A 22,120-nucleotide genomic window follows, 5' to 3' on the forward strand; every position below is an offset into this window, starting at 1 on the left:
GGCAAAAGATTCTTCTTCGCATTCGCATGCCATGTTTCGGGAACGCGTGGGGTATTTTTGGGAGGTAGCTGTGTTTGTTCTTTGCGTTAGTGGAGCCTTGTCCGCGTTCGCATAGAGTTTTTTGGTGGCAGTGCTTTTTTTTTCACGGTGAACGCGATGGACTTCCCGCGTTCGCATAAGAGAAATGCCTGGGCAGATTATAAAGTACTCTATTTTGCAGGTTTCGAGAATTTTTACATTTTTGGAGCTATGGAGTTCGGATTGAGGTAGTTCCTGAAGCAATTTTTACCATATGAATTGGGGTAAGTGTTCTCTACTGGGTTTTGATTATATAGTTCGTGAATCTAACTTATTTTTTGATAATTAGATTGTGAATTTTAAAGAGGAAATTGGGAGTTTTACCCTAAAGTTTCATAAAGTGAACTTTTGAGTTTTGAACATCGATTCAGAGTGGATTTGAGTGAAACTAGTGTGGTTGGACTCGTAATTGCATGGGTTATCGGATTTCAAGGTGCGGGCGGGACTTTTTCGATGATTTTGGGCTTTTGATTAAAGATTCAACATTTATCGATGGGTTTGTTTCCTTTGGCATTATTTGATGTATTTGAGTTGCTTTTGGCTAGTTTTGAGCCGTTCGGAGGTCGGTACGCGCAAGATGGTATTTTTGGAGCATCGCTTGACTTGCTCGGTATTGGAATTGGCTTGTTCGAGGTAAGTAACACTTCTAAACTTAGTGTTGAGAGTATGAAACCCCGAATTATGTATTATGTGATTGATATTGAGGTGAAGCGCATGCTAGGTGATGGGCGTGTGAGCGTGCACCGTGTGAATTATGGCTCTTTTATTTTTGTGGTACTGTATAGTTACCTGATCTTACCTGTAACCATAAAATTTCTACATACTTGAGCTATTGAGCTGTGATCTATGCTAGAATCCATGATTAGGCTACATGCTTAACCTGTTGGGACCTACCGAGGTCATTTCTGCTGATGAGTTATCTCTTTGTATTGCATTACATACTCAGTCATATGCATTCACATGCATATCACATCTCAACCTCTATTACTATTTATTGATACATCACATTATTATGTTTGGGCTGATATTTTATGACATTGAGAGCCCGGGAGACTAGAGAGATTGATGACTGAGTGAGGCCGAGGGCTTGATTGTGAGAATATTGATACTATAACACGTGAGTTGTCCGTACAGATTCTAATATTGATACTACATCACGTGAGTTGTTCGTGCAACACATGAGTTATCCGTGCGGATTTAGATATTGATACTATAGCACATGAGTTGTCCGTGTAGCACGTGAGTTGTCCATACAGATTATAGCGCTTGGGTTGAAGGAGCCCCTCCGGAGTCTGTACACACCCTAAGTGAGCGCAGATACCTACCGAGTGCGAGTGCCGAGTGACAAGTTATTGGGAGGATTGAGTGGTTGTAAGGACCGAGTGACTGTGAGGTCTGAGTGGCTATAAAGACTGAATGACTGGGAGGATTAAGTGAATTGATACTCTGAGAGTAGGCATATGATTTATCACTGAGTCATATCGCATTTGGCATGCACACTTGACATATAGGCATAGAGATGCATTTTTCCTCATGTTTTACGGTGTCACGTCATTCATGACTTCTCACACATCTTGACATATGAGCATAGAGTGGTATTTTACACTTGCCATTTGAAAAGAAAAAAATGAAACATCATATTTATTGTTGAAAGGATTTTTTGGAAAAACTCACAGTTTTCAACTTACTTGTATTATCGACGATTTCGGTAAAGGAGTTGGGTTTTCACTAATATACTTGAAAAGCGGAACTATTTTCAGAAAACTATAAAATAGCTGACCACTTTATCTCTGAGTTACTTTTTTTATTATTTGCTTTACATTGTTATGAACTGTCGTTGGCTATTGGTGTTGGACTCGACCTTTGTTCCATCTCGTGACTACTTTCAACCTAAGGTTAGGTTTGGTACTTATTGAGTACATGTGGTCGGTTATACTCATACTACACTTTTGTACCTTGTGTTCCGTTGTTTACTGATGATGCTGATGTGTTCGACGGGAGCTGGACTTGAAGACGTACCTGCGTTCCGTTGTAGCTGCCTCTTGTTCATGGTAGCTTTAGATTCATAAAACTCTGTTTATGTACGTTTCGGATAGATGATGTATTTATTTCATACATACTTTGTTAATTCTACTCCTAGAAGCTCATGATTTGTACTACCAGTCCTTGGGAAATGTGTAAGATTCACTTAACTTTTCTATTTACTTATTTTTATTAATTTCATTGCAATTGGATAATGGTTAATTGGCTTACCTAGCGGGGTTGGGTTAGGTGCCATCACAACTAGTTAGATTTTGTGTTGTGACAATATTGTTCATTAGGTAATTTTTATGGCCCCGCAAATTTTTAGGGGATTCGGAATCGGTCGCCCGAATTCATATAGATGACGTGTATTATAGCACACGAAAATTTAAAAATCATGCTGAATTCTTGTTTTATGGTCCTAAAATGGCAAAAAATGAGGAACAGTCATGACGAAGCGATGATTATTGCTAATTAGGTAATTTTTTATGGTCATGGTGAAACAATGATAATTGTTCATTAGGTCATTTTTTATGGCCCTAAAAAATTTTAGGGGGCCAGGAGCAGGTCTCCCTAGAATAATGGAGATGGCCGGACTATAGCACAAAAAATTTTGAAAATCATGGTGAATTACTGTTTTATGGCCCTAAAATGCCAAAGAATGAGGAATAGTCATGGCGATGCAGTGGATATTATTCATTAGATCATTTTTATGGTCTCGCAAAATTTTAAATTATTTGTAGTTGTTTGCCCGAATTCATGTAGATGGCATGGACTATAGCACACGAATATTTAAAAATCATGCTATATTTTTATTTTGTGGCCCTAAAATGCCAAAAAAGGAACGATTAGGGAAAAGCGATGAATATTATATATTAGATCTTTTTTTATGGTCCTAAGATTCAAAAAATGAGGAACGGTCATGGCGAAGCAATGCGTGTTGTTCATTAGATCATTTGTTACGGTCCTACAAAACTTTTAAGGATTCGGAACCAACCGCTAGAATTCATGCAAATGGCATGGACTATATCACACAAAAATTTAAAATTCGTGTTAATTTCCTGTTTTGTGGCCCTAAAAACGCCAAAAAAAATGAGGAACGATCATGGAGAAGCGATGGCTTTGTTCATTATGTCATTTTTATGGTCCCACAAAATTTAAGGAAATTTTGAGCCGGTCACCCGAATTCATACAGATGGCGTATACTATAGCATACGAAAATTTGGAAATCTTGTTGAATTCCTGTTTTATGGCCCAAAATATGAGGAACGATCATGGCGAACGGATGATTAATTAGGTCATGTTTTATGGCCCAGCAAAATTTGGGAGATTCGAAGTCGATTGCCCGAATTTATGCAGATGGTGTGGAATATAGCACACAAAGATTTAAAAATCGTGTTAAATTCATATTTATGGCTCTAAAAAAATGATGAACGGATATGGTGAATCGTTGACTATTGCTCACTAGGTCATTTTTTATGGTCCCGTAAAATTTTAGGGAATTCAAAGCCGGTCCCCCGAATTCATGCAGATGGTGTGGACTATATCATGTAAAAATTTGAAAATTCTGCTCTATTTCTTTTTATGGCCCTAAAACGCCAAAAACCGAGGAACTGTAATGGTGAAGTCATGACTATTGTTCATTAAGTCATTTTTTTGTTCCCGCAAAATATTAGGCGATCGGATCCAGTCGCTCGAATTCATGCAGATAGCGTGGAGTATAGCACCCAAAAATTTGGCAATCTCATTGAATTCCTATTTTATGGTCCTAAAACGTGAGAAAATGAGGAATGGTCATGGCGAACCGGCAACTATTATTCATTAGGTCACTTTTTGTGATCCCGCAAAATTTTAGGAGATTCGGAGTCGGTCACTCGAATTCATGCAGATGACATGGACAATAGCACACAGAAATTTAGAAATCGTGTTGAATTACTATTTTATGGTCCTAAAACGCAAAAAACGAGGAACATCATGGCGAAGCGATGACTATTATTCATAAGGTCACTTTTGATGGCCCCGCAAAAGTTTAGTCGATTCGGAGCCGATCGCTCAAATTCATGCAGATGGCGTAGACTATATCACAGAAAATTTGGAAATCATGCTGAATTAATGTTTTATGGCCCTAAAACACCAATGCACGAGGAACGGTCACGGTGAAGCAATGACTATTGTTCATTAAGTCAACTTTAATGTTCTCGCAAAATTTTAGGCAATTCGTATCCGATCGTGCGAATTCATATAGATGGCATGGACTATAAACACACAAAAATTTAGAAATCGAGCTGAATTCTCGTTTTATGGCTCTAAAATGCCAAAATACGAGAAAAGGCCATGATGAAGTGATGACTATTATTCGTTAGGTCATTTTTGTGGTCCCGCAAAATTTTAGGTGATTCACCTGTCGCCCGAATTCAAGTAGATGACATGGATTATAGGACACAAAAATTTAAAAATTGTGCTCAATTCTTATTTTATGCTCCTAAAATGCCAAAAAACAAGGAAAGATCATGGCAAAGTGATAACTATTGTTCATTAGATCACTATTGATAGCCCCGCATAATTTTAGGCGATTCGTAGCCAGTCATCAGAATTCATGCATATGGCGTAGACTATACACAAAAATTTAGAAATCGTGTTGAATTGCTATTTATAGCCCTAAAATGCCAAAAATGAGGAACGGTCATGACGAGACGATGACTATAATTTATTAGGTCATTTTTATGATCCCGCAAAATTTTAAGCGATCCGGAATCGGTCGCTCAAATTCATGAAGATGACATGGATTATAGCACACGAAAATTTGGAAATCGTACTGAGTTCCTGTTTTATGTCCCTAAGCTGCAAAAAATAAATTAGGAGAAGTCATTGTGAAGTGATTTCTATTGTTCATTAGGTTATTTTGATGGTCCTGCAAAATTTTAGGCAATTCCCGGCCGGTCCTTATAATTCATGCAGATGGCGTGGACTATAGCACGTGAAAATTCGGTACTCATGTTGAATTCCAGTTTTATAGCCCTAACACACCAAAAAAATGAGGAACAGTCGTTGAAGGGATGCTATTGTTCATTAAGTCATTTTTTATAGTCCCGCAAAACTTAAGGGATTCACAACGGTAGCCCGAATTCATGCAAATGACGTGGGCTATAACACACAAAAATTTAGAAATCGTGTTGAATTTTTATCTTATGGCGCTAAAATGCCAAAACACGAGGAATAGTCATGGCGAATTGATGACTATTGTTCATTATGTAATTTCTTATGGTCCCGTAAAATTGTAGGGGATTCGGAGCCGGTCGCCCGAATTCGTACAAATAGCGTGGACTATAGCACACAAAAATTTAGAAATCATGATGAATTCATGTTTTATGGCCCTAAAATGCCAAAAAAAACTAGCAAAGGTCATGGTGAACCGATGACTATTGTTCATTAGGTCATTTTTTATTGTACCAAAATTTAAGGAGGTTCATTGTCGGTCGCCCGAATTTATGCAGATGGCGTAGACTTTAGCAAGAAAAATTGAAAATCGTGTTGAATTCCTATTTTATGGCCCTAAACATCAAAAAATGAGGAACGATCATGGCGAAGTGAGAAATATTATTCATTAGGTCATATTTGATGGTCTCGCAAAATTTTAGGCGATTTGGAGGATGTCATCCGAATTCATGTAGATGGATGGAATATGCACACAATAAGTTGGAAAACCATGCTGGATTCTTGTTTCATGGCTCAAAAATGCCAAAAAAAAGAGGAACGGTCATCCCGGAGCAATGATTATTGTTTATTAGGTTATTTTTATGGTCCCGCAAAATTTTAGGATATTCCGAGCTTGTTTCCCGAATTCATGTAGATGGCGTGAAGTATAGAACATGAAAATTTGGAAATCGTGTTGAATTCATGATTTATGGCCTAAAAATGCTAAAAACGAGAAACGGTCATGGCGAATCAATAACATTGTTCATTAGGTCATTTTTATGATTCTGCAAAATTTTAAGGGACTTTGAGCCAGTTGCCCGGATTCATTCATATGGCACGGACTATAGTACATGAAAATTTGAAATCGTATGAAATTCCTATTTTATGACCCTAAAACATCAAAAAACGAGAAAAGGTCATAGCGATAACATGACTATTGTTCAGTAGGTAATTTTTTATGGTCCCACAAAATTTTAGAAGATTCGGAACTAGTCGCCAAATTCATGCTTATGGTATGGACGATAGCACACGAAAATTTGGAATGGTGCCGAATTCCTGTCTTATGGCCCTAAAACGGCAAAAAAATGAGGAACGGTCACGGCGATGCGATTATGCTATTTTTTTGTCCCGTAAAATTTTTGGGAATTCAGTGCGGGTCCCTTGAATTCATACATATGGTGTGGACCATAGCACACAAAAATTTGAAAATCATGATGAATTTCTGTTTTATGGCCCTAAAACACTAGAAGATACGGAATGGACATGGAGAAGTGATGATTATTGTACATTAAATTATTTAAATGGTTCCGTAAAAATTTTGAGGATTCAGAGCCTATCGCCCGATTTCATGTTGATGGCATGGACTATAGCAAATGAAAATTTGGAAATTGTGATAAATTCCTAATTTATGGCCCTAAAACGCCAAAAAATAAGGAACGATCATGGCGACGTGGTAACTATTGTTCATTGTATTATTTTTGATGGTCCCGCAAAATTTTAGGTAATTCGAAGCCGATTGCCCAAATGCATGCAGATGGCGTGCACTACAATACACGAAAATTTGAAAATCATGTCGAATTCGTGTTTTATGGCTGTAAAACGCCAAAAAATGAGGAACAATAATGGCGAAGCGATGACTACTGTTCATTAGGTCATTTTTTATAGTCTCGAAACCGGTCGCCCAAATTCATGCTTATGGTGTGAATTATAGCATACATAATTGTTTTAAATCGTATTGAATTCCTGATTTATGGCCCTAAAATGCCAGGAAAAAAAAAGACAAACGTTCATGGCGAAGCGATGAGTATTTTTCATTAGGGCATTTTTTGGGTTCCCGCAAAATTTTAAAGGATCCTAAGCCGATTTCCCGAATTCATTCAGACAGTGTGGACTATAACACACGAAAATTTAGAAATCATGTTGAATTTCTGTTTTATAGCCCTAAAATTTCAAACACGAAAAACGATTTTGGAATTCAACACAATTTCTAAATTTTTACCTGAATTCATGCAGATGTCGTGCACTGTATCACACGAAAATTTTAAAATCGTGTTGAATTCGTGTTTTTGGCCCTAAAATGCCAAAAAATGAGGAACGGTCATGGTGAAGCGATGAATATTATTCATTAGGTTATTTTTATGGTCCCATAAAATTTTAGGCGATTCAGAGCCGTTCACCTGAATTCATGCAGATGGCGTGAACTATAGCTCACGAAATTTTGAATATCGTGCTGAATTCCTTTTTTTTGTTCCTAAAATGCCAAAAAACGAGGAACATGCCGAAGCAATGACCATTGGTCATTAGATTATTTTTTATGGTCCCGCAAAATTTAGGTGATTCGGATCTGGTCGCCTGAATTCATGCAGATGGCATGGACTATCACACACGAAAATTTGGAAATTGTGTTGAATTCCCGTTTTATGGCCCTAAAATGCCAAAAACGAAAAACGATAATGGCGAAGCGATAACAATTGTTCATTAGATCTTTTTTTATCGTCCCGCAAAATTTTAGGAGATTCGGAGCCGGTCGCCCGAATTTATACAGATGACATAGACTATAGCATGCGAAAATTTGGAAATCGTGTTGAATTCTTGTTTTATGGCCCTAAAATGCTAAAAACGAGGAACGATCGTGGCGAAACGATAATTATTGATCATTAGGTCATTTTTTATGGTCCCGCAAAATTCTAAGGGATTCGTAGTCGGTCGCCTGAATTCATGTAGATGGAGTGGACTAAACCTTACGAAAATTTCGAAATCGTGGTGAATTCCTATTTCTTGTCCCTAAGACGCCAAAAAATAAGGAATAGTGATGCCAAAGCGATAACTATTGGTTATTAGGTCATTTTTATGGTCCCACGAAATTCTATGCAATTCGGAGTCGATCGCCCGAGTTCATGCAAATTGCATGGGCTATAACACATGAGAATTTGGAATCGTGCTGATTTGTGTTACATGACCCTAAAATGCCAAAAAACGAGAAACGGTCATGACGAAGCGATGACTATGTCCATTAGGTCATTTTTATGGCTCCGCAAAATTTTAGGGGATTCGGAGTTGGTTGTCGGAATTCATACAGATGGCGTGAATTATAACATGTGAAAATTTGAAAATCGTACTGAATTCCTGTTTTATGGGCCTAAAAGTGCAAAAAAACGAGGAACAGTCATTCTGAAGCGATGATTATTGCTCACTAGGTCATTTTTTATGGTACCGCAAAATTTTAGGCGATTTTGAGTCGGTCGCCCGAATTCACGCAAATGACATGGACAGTACACGAAAATTTAGAAATCGTGTTGAATTCCTGTTTCATGGCCCTAAAACGCCAAAAAATAAGGAACGATCGTGACGAAACAATAACTATTGTTCATTATATTATTTTTATGTTCCTGCAAAATTTTAGGGGATTCGTAGTCGATCGCCCAAATTCATGCAGATGGCGTGGACTATACCTCACAAAAATTTGAAAATTATGCTGAATTCCTATTTTATTTTCCTAAAACACCAAAGAACGAGGAACGGACATGCTGAAGCGATGAATATTATTCATTAGGTCATTTTTTATGTTCTCGCAAAGTTCAGTATTTGTTTTGGGTCCGATAAATCCCAATTCGATGTAGAAAGTTTCACTTTAGGGGTAAAGCTAGTGCTCTCTACCAAAAGTAGGATCCAGTTAATCCGGATTCGATTTAAAAAGTCTCACTTTAGGGATAAAGGACTCCTTGCCAAGGGCGACTCTCGTAACTTCTGAATTAAAAATGGAGGGACCCTAACCATCCCGGCGACCCTTTGCTTTGGGTCATCACATAAAGTGGTCCCTATCAAAGACGACTCCAGTGACTTCCGATTAAAAATGGAGGAGCACTATCTCACCGCAGCCATTTGGTAGTGTTAATGGTGCTTAAGGAGATACTAGAATGCTCCTACAAAGTTTGGAGAAACCTTGGCCAATGTCTTATCGATTGTCCTAATCCACCAGAATTGTGCCATCCGATTATGCTGAAAAAGAACCAAACAACTTTTGTAAAAGTAGGTGCAATTGTGCAAAGATCCTATTCTCCAACGTGTGGTGACCACGCGTAAATGCTTAGTATATTCATATTTATGTATAGTCGTGTCACTTTCCTTGCCTTTCCCATTTTTATCTTATCTCCAACAACTACTTAACTAGCTAGTGCACGAACCAATGCATACATTCAACTTTATACTCAGATTCTTGAAATTAATCAATTCTTGTTTGCTTTGTATCACTAATGGCCAATATGGTGAATGCTTCACCAATTGCTTTCACCAAACACCCTTCTCCTTCTTTTTCTTTCCTTAGTTCTCAACCAATTACTTCCTCCAAATTTGCTTCTGATTCTGTTAAAAGTGCAGTGTTTAGCAATGTCAAAAGAAGGGCATTTTTTGCTCCTACCTTAGCTTACAAGAACTTGAATTCTGAAGATATTGTCGATATAAACAAAGTTGAATTAGTGAAAGAAAATGAATTGGAAGAAGAGGATTCTACTACTGATGAGACCCTTATGTATTCATTCAGTCCTTTGCCATTGATGTTTGTTGCTGCTCTTCCTGGAGGTAATGCTACTGTAATACTGCTATACATTTAGCCACTATTTGGTGCTAGTTTGAACTGAGTTCAACTTTTATTTGGTCTCCAAAAATAATTATAGGTAACAGTCCGTCGATAATAAGGTCTGCGTACATATTACCTCACCAGACCCCACTTGTGGGATTATACTGGGTCGTTGTTGTTGTAGTCCGTCGAAAATACGTGAAAAATAGCGTAGTTTACCAGACACCTACGACATGTTAAAGTGCACTATCAGTGTAATTTTTTTTTTTTACACAGCCAAAATACATAAGTTAAATACATTTGAACTGCTTAATACGACCTTACTTGAACAGGATTAGGATCTGTTCTATAAGCTTGTAGCACTATATCCTTGAGTTCTAAGGAAACAGGAAATCAAGTCTGGTTGATGAGGCATGGCCAATATACCAGAGCATGATTAACAACTACCTTAGCCCTCGGGGTCATGGCGTCATAGATGATTGTTCTCGGCTCCCAACTATGGGTGTGCTGGGATGGTCTCAGAGGCAGACCTAAGATTTTTACACAATGGTGCCACAGTATTCTGCTTAACAAGTGCCCCTAAAGCTTTTGGTGTTCACGGTGCCAAGTGCTTTAAATTAACTATTTTCAAGGTATATACATACGCATATACAAGATTTTTGCCAAAGCTTACGGGTCGGGTGACCCCTCACTATAACATATAGGTCCGCCTCTTGGATAGTGTGATGGCTGTCGGCCCTCGGGTCATGACGCCGTAGAAGATCATTCTCACCTCCCAACTAAAAAAAAATGCTTAATGTATGCTGAAAATAGTTATCATAGTAATAAATGCTTATCTTCTTTGTTGATAACACTATCTTGTATGTCCTTTTCCAAATGCCAATTTGATTGGAAATTTGGCAATTTTTTCTTGTTGAATGTTTGTTTGGTTTCCCATCCATTGTTTGGTATCTGCATCGGGACCCGATTTATTTCCCGTGTAAGGCCCGTTAAAGAGGGAATTTCTTGTTGAATATATAGATTTACAGATTGTGATAGCTCTGCTTATTCTTATCTGCTAGTTAGTTAATAGTAACAAGTTAGCAACTATTAATACCTTCAGTTCTGTTGTGAATCCGCTTAGCGGAATTGTTTTCACAACTTATTGCCCGCGTTTCATAAGAATTGGGACGGAGTAGAAGTTATAGTCGTCTGTTTTACAACTTAATCTGATGAAAAATTGTTGGTCCATTGATTCAGCTGGAAGTATAAGGTCTTTGTTTGGTCCTTTTGTTGAGCTTGTAAAATCATGGAATTTACCAGATTGGCTTGTGCATTGGGGTCATCCTGGTAACATGGTATGTATGCTGTTAATTCATTGCAGATGATACTAAATTGAAGTGATGAATTTGCTAAAGAATTCAATTCCCTTTTTCAGGCTGTTGTCCTCTTTGCTATGGGTGGATATGGGACTTACCTTGGTTTCCGAATACGCTTTTCTGACAATGTGGTAAGACTTAACGAAAATGATTCAACTTATATACATTGACAGTTTAACGAAAAATTCTTTTACATTGTCGTTAGTGTACAGAAGTTAAACTCATAAAGGATTTAACGTTGTTGTTGTTGTTGGCTTTTGGTATATTTATTTTTTTTGATTGAAGTGTTTGATGTATTGATCTATTCTTTGGTAATATATAGGAGGAAAAGGCCAAAGCCAAAGATTTGCATCCAAAACTTCTAGGAGGAATGTTCTTCTTCTTTGCTCTTGGAGCTACTGGTGGAATAACATCTCTGCTTACTTCAGATAAGCCTATTTTAGAAAGGTAGCTTATTTAATCTCAAAATTGAAACTTGGTTATAGTTTCAGATAAGAGTTTAAATTCAATGTACTAAACGGTATAAAAAATTTGCGCAATCAGATCGCTTATAAGATTATTACAGTTAAAAATGACAATTCATTAATTGATAACATGATACAAAATGATAACTAACTTGCTGTAATAGGCTAAACTGCACTGATAGTTTCAAAAAAAAAATTACATCGTTAATGCATATAGCTTAAATTATTTAGATAAATAGTAGTCAATATGATATTTTCTGTTTTTTTTTTTGCAGTCCTCATGCTGTCACAGGTTTTATTGGCCTAACTCTTTTGACTATACAGACCATTTTACCTGCACTATTTGAGGTAAATCTGCTCAAATTATCCAAATTTTGACTCTTATTTCATCAAGAAGATATTTTTCTCCTTTTTTTTTTCTTTTCACATTATCAGTAACTAGTTTGGGATTGAACCGTAATTGATTTCTTTTTTCAGGGAAATCCTGGATTGAGGAATGTTCATGGCATATTGGGTAGTGGCATAATGACTTTGTTTCTAGTTCACGCGGCACTTGGACTTCAGCTTGGATTAAGTTACTAATCCATTAAAAGATTAAAATTTCTGTTTAGAGGTGGGACAATTAATATTTTTTGGCATTATAGAGAGAGAGAAAACTGCTATTGAAAGTGTAGTTCCAATTTGAGAAAGAGTATAGTTCAGAAAGAATAATTAGTGGATTCAATGAAATAGTAAGTCATGTTCAAATTTGAAAAAAAAAAAAAAAGATTATTAGTGCATTCAATGAAATATAAGTCATGTTCAAATTTGAAGAAAAAAAAAATTAATTAGTGGATTCAATGAAATAGTAAGTCATGTTCAAATTTGAGAAAAAAAGATAGTTCAAAAAGATTAATTAGTAGATTCAATGAAATAGTAAGTCATGTTCAAATTTGAAAAAAAAAAAGATTATTAGTGCATTCAATGAAATATAAGTCATGTTCAAATTTGAAAAAAAAAAAAAGATTAATTAGTGGATTCAATGAAATAGTAAGTCATGTTCAAATTTGAGCAAAAAAGATAGTTCAAAAAGATTTAGTGGATTCAATGAAATAGTAAGAAGGAGTATGGTCAGAAAGATCAACAGTGGGTTCAATGAAATACTAAGTCATGTTAATTTGGAAAAAAAATTAATTATTAGTCGATTTAATGAAATAGTAAGTCATGTTCAAATTTGAGTAAATATAGTTCAGAAAGATTAATTAGTGGATTCAATGAAATACTAAGTCATGTTCCAATTTGATAAAGGGTATAACAAAGATGCATGTTTCTACTAATTAATTTAAAATGCAACTTAATTAGGTATCTCAAAAGATCAAAATTAGAATTTGTAATCAACCGCCGAAGCTGTAGACTTTTTTTTTCTTGTTTTCTTTTCCCAGAAAATAAAGAAAAAAGAATTGACCAATTCCACTGTCCATTTTATATGGCTAGGATTCCAATGTCCGATCATGTGAACAGAAAAACAAATAATTTTGTTATAACTAAACAAACGAATAAGCAAACAGATTAAGAAATCTTTAGCGTACTTGTGACCGACACTTTACTTCTTCATTTTACATCCCGTCTACGTTGTACTTGTTGGTAAAAATTTACTTGCATTTCTACTATATTTATATCAAATCAATAAATATAAAATATAGTGGTGTATAAATCGAATCGGAAAATTGCATCAACCTGAAAAGTCAAACCAAACCGATTAAAAAAACCCGACTAGGTTTGGTTTATTTTGGTTTGGTATTGAGTAAAAATATCCGAACCAAACCGATATATAAATATATAATTTTAAAGACTTTTTATAGAATTTTCTTTAAAAAATATCTAGAAATATTTGTAATTCTCTTATGGAATGTAATATTTAGTTAAATATAAAGTGCTCTATTTTTATTAGCTTTAAATAATGAGTTATATGATCGCTTTCTTATCAAGTGTTAGTAAAATGTGTCAATCTCTTTGTTATTTCATATTCATATGTCGATATCTATTAAATTCTTATATTTTTTTCGAATTTGAAGTGGTATTTGTTAAATGGAGAGAACCTCTATAACTGCAGAGGATTTCTCAGAAGAAGCTAAGAGAGAAATGAAAATTGTACTGTTCAATTCATTTTCAGATACTGTACAAATGAGAGGTATACACGGTTATATACTACTCCTAACTAACTTAACTTACAGCTGTCCTTACACTGTTGGACAGCTGGCTAACTACTCCACTAACCACTAACTACTTTCTTAACACCCTCCCTCAAGCTAATGGTTTGAAGATATCCTTCAAGCCCAGCTTGGACACTAGGTGATCATGTTGTAATCTTCCTAAACTCTTGGTAAGGAGGTCAGCTTAGTACTGCTCTTTTGTGGGAACATGATGAGTTTTCACTACACCTTGTATGATTTTCTGTCGTACAAAGTGACAGTCAATGTCTATGTGTTTAGTCATCTCGTGAAAAATGGGATTAGGATTGCAACTTTGCTGTCATAGAAGAGATCAACTGGTAGACTTACATCAACCTCTAGCTCTTTGAAGAGTCCTGTAAGCCAGGTTATTTCAGCAACTGTGGATGCCATAATTCTGAATTCTGCTTCAGCAGAGCTTCCTGCAACTGTATCTTGTTTCTTAGACTTCCACGAGATCAAGGCATTCCCAAACTTAACTAGGTACCCTGTTACTAATTTCATCCACCCCAGTCTAAGTCACAATATGCTCTTAGGTTGTCTGAGCTTTCTGAAGGCATTAGTAGGCCAAGCCCTGGAGAAGTCTTGACATACTTCACAACTCTCAGAGCAGCTTCCCAGTGAGATTGCTTAGGCTTGTGCATAAACTGACTTAATGTCTGTACTGCAAATGCTATATCAATCCTGGTCATTGTAAGATATAATAGCCTCCCTACTAGTCTTTGGTATGCACCTATATCTTCAATCAGTTTGTCTTCACACTCAGAGGTTCCTACAACAATATCATACTCCACAGATGTAAGCTTCAAATTGGACTCAAGAGGTGTTCCTACAGGTTTAGCACATGTAAGTCCCATTTCAGATATCAACTCTAAAGCATACTTCCTTTGGCTCATAATAATCCCATCTTTTGATCTTGCAACTTCTATTCCCAGAAAGAACCTAAGTTCTCCTAGATCCTTCATTTCTAACCTGAGCTTCAGATCATTTCTAGTCTGAGTTATCAGACCTAGATTGCTTCCACTTATTATCAGGTCATCTACATAAACTAACACCACAAATAATTCAGCTTGTACCTTTTTTGTGAAAAGAAAATAGTTAAAATGACTTTGACTGAAGCCCAACTGTACTAAGGCATCAGTCAGCTTCCTGTTCCACTGTCTGGGTGCTTGTTTCAAGCCATACCGAGATTTGTGAAGTTTGCAAACCCTGTGAGAAGACCCTCTCTGGCTTGCAAACACTTGTGGCACATCCATGTAAACCTCTTCTAGGAGTTCACCATGCAAGAATGCATTGTGAACATCCATTTGAAAAAGAGGCCAATGTTTGGCTACAGCAAGTGCAATGACTGATCTGACAGTCACCATCTTTGCTATAGGAGAGAAAGTTTCGGTGTAGTCAAGCCCTTCCTTTTGACTGTAACCTTTAGTAACCAACCTGGCTTTGTATCTCTCAACTTCACCTGATGATGTATACTTCACTTTGAACACCCATTTACAGCCAATAGGAACCTTTCTAGCAAGTAATTCCACTATAGACCATGTTTGATTTTCCTCTAAGGCTGAGATTTCAGCTTTCATAGCCTCAATCCATTTAGGATCCTTGACAGCCTCAGCATATGACTGTGGTTCTACAACAATAGAGTAGGAGGATAGAGATTTGGCATAGGAGTCAGAGATATTCTCATAATTAACACATGCTGAAAGAGGATAAGAACAGTTGGCTTTGCCTTGAGAAAGGGTAACATAGTCTTTTAGCCAGATAGGGGGTTTACTGGTTTTACCAGACCTTCTAGGATATGAGGCTTCTATCAATTGACCATCTGAGGTAGACAACTAAGGAAGAGACAGACCATGAGTGAGACTAGTTGGTGATACTGGTTCAGGGCTAGCAGGTACTTGAGTTGGTTGATCTAAGCTACTATAGGCAGGTGAAGTAGAAATAGGAGAAGATGGAGGAGAAGGTGTAGGAAGAGATGAAGAGATTGAAGATGGTGCAAAGGAGGATATAGGGATATCATTAGTCAATAAGACTTGAGGAATGTCAATGGTAGGGAACAAGGAGAGTAAATGAGCTGAATGTTAGAAGGGAAAGACATTTTCTTTGAACACAACATCTCTGCTTGCTAAGAATTCTTTGGTATGAATGTTGTACATTTTGTATCCCTTTTGAGTCATATAATAGCCAAGAAAAACTACAGGAGCGGCTCTAGGTGAGAATTTGTCACCTCTTTTAACATCAGTTACATAGCTTAGACAGCAATAACTCTCATATGGTCTAAGGAAGGTGAGTGACCAAACAATAGTTCAAATGGAGTTCTACCTTGCAGTACCTGTGTTGGTAGTATGTTCATAATGTAGACTGCAGTTAATACACATTCCCCCCCCCCAGAATCTCAGTGGAACATTTGCTTGAAACTTCAGTGCCATGGCCACATTGAGTATGTGTCTGTATTTCCTCTCAGCTAATCCATTTTGCTGTGGAGTATAGACACGGGAACTCTGATGAACAATCCCCAAAGACTGCAATAACTCTGTCCTTTGAAAGTTAAAAAAACTCACACCCATTATCTGTTCTTAGGAATTTTACAGTGCAGGAATGAACATTCTTGATCATAATAAAAAACTATCTGATGGCAACAATTACTTCAGCTTTAGAAGGCAACAGGAAAACCCATGTAAACCTGGAATGATCATCTACTAGTGTGAGAAAATATTTCTTCCCATCATGAGTAGGTACCCTATAGGGCCCCCAAACATCAGCATGAAGTAAGTGAAAGCATGCAGTAGCCACAGAGGTGCTAAGAGGAAATGGAAGCTTGTTTACTTAGCAACAGGACAGACGTTACATTGCTTAGTCTCACTATTACATTTCAAATTTTGAAAACCTTTTAACTTTCTCAGAACATCAATTTGCACATGACCTAATCTCCTATGCCATAGAGATACACTTCAACTATCATCCTTTATTGTATTTACAAAAGATATTCCAGAATCTGAGTTGTTATTTTCTCCTCCATTTGTTTGGTCTTTGTTACCTGATATGTAAATGTAAAGGCCTTCATCTTCTTTACCAATCCCCCTCACTCTCTCATTGAAGAGATCCAGGAAAAGACAGAAGTTAGGATAGAACAAAGCCAAACATCTAAGTTCCTTTGTTAATTTTGAAACAGACAAAAAGTTATATTTGAAGTCTGGTATGTGCAACACATTTGTAATCTTATGTCCTTGTATCACACTTGTGGACCTCGTATGTTTTACACTTGCTATCTTTCTTGTAGGTAGATGAATCTTTCCAATGCTAGTTTCATCAGCATTTCTAGATTCCTCTAAAACTTTGAGACTCTTTACCATGTGATTGGAAGCACCTGTATCAACTATCCACCTAACATCAGCTTTAGTAGCTATAAAGGATGAAGTCATACCTGCCGACATAGCATTACTTGGTGGATCACTTTGACTTGAAGATGTAATGCTGAACTTGCCCAAGAGATGCAAGATCTGATTGTACTGATCAACTGTAAACTGAGGCACTCCTGCAATCACTCCTTGACCACCCTGACTAGTTGAATCAAGATTATTCTGTTGAAGTCCTGCAAAGTTAGCTGCAACCTCAAAGCTTCCACTGTTAGGGCCATTATTGGTTGGAGGTCCTGTGTATTGAGTAGCATTGTTAGGTCCAGCCTTTCTTTTTTGCTTGAATTCTGCAGGATAGCCTCCCTTGTGTGACCTTTGTATTTGCAGTAGTCACAGAACAAATTATTCCTTTTAGGCTTGGAGTTACTTGAACCTTGAGAGTTTCCTTTTCCACTAAACATAGCTATTCCCTCATTTGCTGTAGAGGTTTGAGCAAAATTAACTACAGATCTTCTACTTTCTTCTGCTATTATCATAAAATAGGCTTTGTTTATAGTTGGAGTAGGACTTATCATCATAATCTGGTTACTAGATTGTGAGTAAGTCTCATTTAGATCCATCAGAAACTGCAGCAACCTGTGATTCCCAAAATGTTCTGCATACCTCTTCGATTCCTCACAACCACATCCAGGGCAAGGCATCAATGCATCAAGCTCTGCCCAAAGTTCTTTCAGCTTAGCAAAGTATACTGACACAGAGGAGATTCCCTGAGACAAGGTAGCAATTTGTCTATGCAAAAATAGAATTCTAGATCCATTAACCTTGTCAAAGCTTTCTCTAAGATCAGCCCCCACTTTCTGTGCACTAGTTTCATACACCATGCCACCTAACAGCTCATTACTAACTGAGTTCATGATCCATGACAAAACTATGGCATTACATTTTTCCTACAATTCATGTAAAGTAGGAGGAAAATTGTCCTTAGTGTATCTACAATCAACAAAACTTAATTTACTCTTGCCTAGTAGACTGATACACATAAAGATGCTCTACATAGGATAGTTCTCATGTCCAGTTAGTTTGATTGAGATGAGAGAACTACCTGTAGTATCAGAAGGCTGAAGAAATAAAAGATGATGTTGATCGATCACTATACCAACCACATGACTTGGATCTGCCACTGGAGTTGCATCAGAAGTAATGTCTTCAACTCATGTGTCTGAGCTAGCACCAATACCTCTGATTGCCATTAAAGGATGAAGAGAAATAGATCTCAGATTAGCAGCAAGCAATTGTGCACAAAGATGAAGAAAGGACATCTAATTGCTCAAAGACGATTCAACCTAGAACAGAATGAATCGAAGCAATTACACAAATTTCTGATGAGTTTTAGAAACTCAAATCAAATTCGAGTAGTCCACATGAATCGATCGTCTTCACGGGCTCTGATACCATATTATATGGAGAGAACCTCCATGACTGCAGAGGATTTCTCAAGAGAAGCTAAGAGAGAAATGGAAATTGTACTATTCCATTCACTTTCAGATACTGTACAAATGAGAGGTTTATATACTACTCCTAACTAACTTAACTTACAGCTGCTTACATTGTTGGACAGCTGGCTAACTACTCCACTAACCACTAACTACTTTCTTAACAATATTTCGATAATTTAAAATTAAATAGAATATATCATTATATAGGTATCATATTGTTTTTTATGTGTAATTATTAAATTCGATTAACTTTGAAAGTGTACATTAACAAAAAATTATTGTCAAACGACTAAAAAAATAACTATCACGTGTTACTAAAAAAAATCTCCCATAAGAATATTTTAATAGATCATATATTTGTCAATTTTTATAAAACACATATTTACTTATAAAAAATTAACAAAGTAAGATTTAAATAATATCATGTATTACAAAAAATCGAGAAACCCGATAAAATCGAATTAATCCAAACCGATATAGTTGGTTTTGTTTGGTTTTGATAAAAAACGAACCAACCCGGTCCATGTACACCCCTAATAAAATATATATCATTTAAATGAAAACTAATATGTATATTATCACTTTAACCTTTTATTACTAATATTTAATTATTTAATTTATTGTAAATATTGATTGTATATTTGGTTTTTATCCTAGTTGATTGATAGTGACACACTGACACGTCACTTTTTGATTTGAGATTCTAAAGAATCAATTAAACGTAAAGATGCCTTGTTCAATTGAGTAAATTTCTCTTAAAATTTATTATATATATAATCGACCAATCTGTTGAAACTAAAGATGTCTCAACTAACTCTTTCAAAATTTATTTTTACTTAAATTTGATTTTTAATTGTAGTAAATATTCTTTTATACTTCTATTGTTCATTTAGGACGTCCAATATTCGCGAGTTCACCATTCTTCTATTATTTTAAAAAAAAAAATGTGTGACCGACACATAGAAATCCTACTTGCATTATCTCTGGTCCAAGAAGTACAAATATAAACACTTGACAAGGACTCTATATATAGATCATGTGCAAAATTAGCTTAGCTAAGTGAACTGTCAATGATTGTAAGTGTAAGTTGTAACGGATCTAACTTCTTTTTCTCTTTTCTACGTTGGCTCGATCTGCCCTAGGGATCCACACATGATCTGTTCTTCCTTTTCTTTTTCTTTTTTTGGTTACTTACCTTGTCGGTTTCATTTTACAAAATATTATTAAATTTTAATTTTTTATTTTTTCTTTAACGGCATGCTTTTATAGTCGCATGAGATTGACGTGTTAAAAATCGTAAATTTCAAATTTCGCTCTTTTTTAAGATTCATGACCAATCAAACTATGCTAGATATATTGTATGATGAAGCAATTTCTTTATGTTTTGTTGCCACTAGATTTGATTTAATTCAAGATCAAGTTGGAACATCTATTGACGTTGAAGATGTACCTCGAAATCAATTCATGTGCTTGAATTGTACTCAAATGTTTGCAAAGAGATTGAGCATTTTTGAATCTTGTAATCGGGAGAAATCTTAGCACTGAAATAGAAAAGGATAAAGGAAATAAAATATATTATAATACACAGTATAAATTTTTAAACTACACAAAATATTTCATGAAATTAGTTGAGATGTGTACAAAAACCTGACTCCACGATTACAAAAGGAAAAAAAGGGTCAAAATTTGTGAAAGGAACAAAAAGACAGATCAATTGCTTGAGTAATTGAGCTTTGACATATGTTTGCACAATTTGCATTACTCTTAAAATCATATTTTAATCATTTATTTTCTGGTCGGAATGAAAGGGAGATCCGCCCTACAGGCCATGTTACTCTTGACGTGCCACGCATATATAATTAAAGAAGATATTTTGTTTCTTTTATGGTATTTAATGTAATTAACTTTTTATTTAATTAAATTTTTTAAATGAGAAACCGAAATAATTAATACTTTGATAAACCATTGATGTTAAAAATTCTGGAATAAAAATTGTATGAGTCCAAATTTGATCGACCACGACCTACGGTGAGCACGACAGACGACCAAGCACCCATGAGTCGACACTTAGAGGAATACGACCCCGTGATAAAAGGAGAGACGCTACAACATCGACAGTAGAATCAGTACATTAGGGAACCTAAGGAATATTCTTTAGATGTTTCTTAATCTGTCGTTCCTGCGATCGGAGGAAAATCCTTAGTATATAAGAGGGATGAAAGCCTTGTAAAGGGGGAGGGGGATTTTTTTCATTTTCTTGTAAAACTTACTAACCTTGAATGAAGATTGACAACTCTTTTCTCTCTATTATTATCATCCTAGTGTTTATTATCTTCATCTACGATTTACCCCTTCATCTTTGATTGATTTGTCCGAAAGAGTTTAACATCTTTTGAGTCAAACAATTTGGCGCCATCTGCGGGGATTTCCATAGCTGAAATCATAGTTCACATCTAGGTTCTTGAAAGTGACAATTATTGTTCTTCAAACCCCATAAACACCAACAATGGCGGAGAAAGAAGCGAGGCTGAAGATGATAGCAGATGTCTCAAACAACCTCCTGAACTTCCTCAATGAAGCCGATAGAGAAGACACCGAGAATACAACATCAGGGGTTATACCGGAGGAGGAGATCTCACATTCTCCACACGGGGATCTAATGGTCTTGCGCGAAAGGGGAGCCTCCACATCCACGACGGGAGAAACGCCACCAGCAGTCAAAAAGCTGTTAGAGGAATGGTTGACAAGTGCTCTGAGAAACATGCTCGAAAAACCCCCTCAAGGAAATGTCGAAAACTTACCACCTGCGAAAATCGCAGTTACGCTCAGCGAACCAAGCACTACCCGAACATGCAACAACCGCACTGTCACTGATACAAGTGGCGATGCACTCATAGCCATCTTGAAGAAAATGGAAGAGATGGAAAACGAGAACAAGACGCTCCGTGATCAAATGAAGGAGCATCAAGAAAGAGTTGACAAAATACCAGGTGCCCCCAAGCTATTGCCAAAATGCGATGTGGGCCGATTCGTCGAACAACTATACAGCGATGAGGCTGCTCCTTATCCTATCCCAAAAACCTTCAAAATGCCGCCATACTTGAAAATATACGATGGGACCACGGACCCAGAGGATCATCTAATCCATTATGTTACTACGGTAAAAGGCAACGATCTGTTAAAGGATCAGGTACCATCTGTGCTGCTTAAAAAGTTTGGTGAAATTTTGACAGGGGGAGCATTGACCCGGCACAATCAATATCAACGTTTGAAGAGATGGCGGATAAATTCGCCACCGCTCATGCAGGGGCGAACAAGGCTGAAGCTAGGGTTAATGATATCTTCGTCGTCAGACAAACGACGAG

General features: G+C 36.5%; 2 protein-coding genes and 1 non-coding gene across 3 annotated transcripts; 2 read left to right on the plus strand and 1 right to left on the minus strand.

Moving 5' to 3' along the window:
• Positions 1-9,422: 9,422 nt before the first annotated feature.
• LOC104223855 (uncharacterized) lies at positions 9,423-12,422 on the plus strand. Its single transcript, XM_009775366.2, has 6 exons — positions 9,423-9,873; positions 11,111-11,208; positions 11,289-11,360; positions 11,552-11,676; positions 11,969-12,041; positions 12,171-12,422. The coding sequence occupies exons 1-6, from the start codon at positions 9,549-9,551 to the stop codon at positions 12,273-12,275; spliced, it is 798 nt and encodes a 265-aa protein (XP_009773668.1). The 5' UTR covers positions 9,423-9,548; the 3' UTR covers positions 12,276-12,422.
• On the plus strand, positions 10,186-10,402 carry LOC138874279 (small nucleolar RNA U3). The gene has a single exon (XR_011401320.1). It is a non-coding gene; the product is annotated as a small nucleolar RNA U3 (small nucleolar RNA).
• A 4,432-nt stretch (positions 12,423-16,854) lies between the features above and the next one.
• LOC138874066 (uncharacterized) lies at positions 16,855-18,173 on the minus strand. Its single transcript, XM_070152570.1, has 2 exons — positions 17,687-18,173; positions 16,855-17,555 (listed from the first exon to the last, which is right to left on the minus strand). The coding sequence occupies exons 1-2, from the start codon at positions 18,171-18,173 to the stop codon at positions 16,855-16,857; spliced, it is 1,188 nt and encodes a 395-aa protein (XP_070008671.1).
• Positions 18,174-22,120: the final 3,947 nt, after the last annotated feature.

Source organism: Nicotiana sylvestris, chromosome 7 (assembly GCF_000393655.2).
Source record: "Nicotiana sylvestris chromosome 7, ASM39365v2, whole genome shotgun sequence".
Taxonomy (NCBI): Eukaryota; Viridiplantae; Streptophyta; class Magnoliopsida; order Solanales; family Solanaceae; genus Nicotiana; species Nicotiana sylvestris.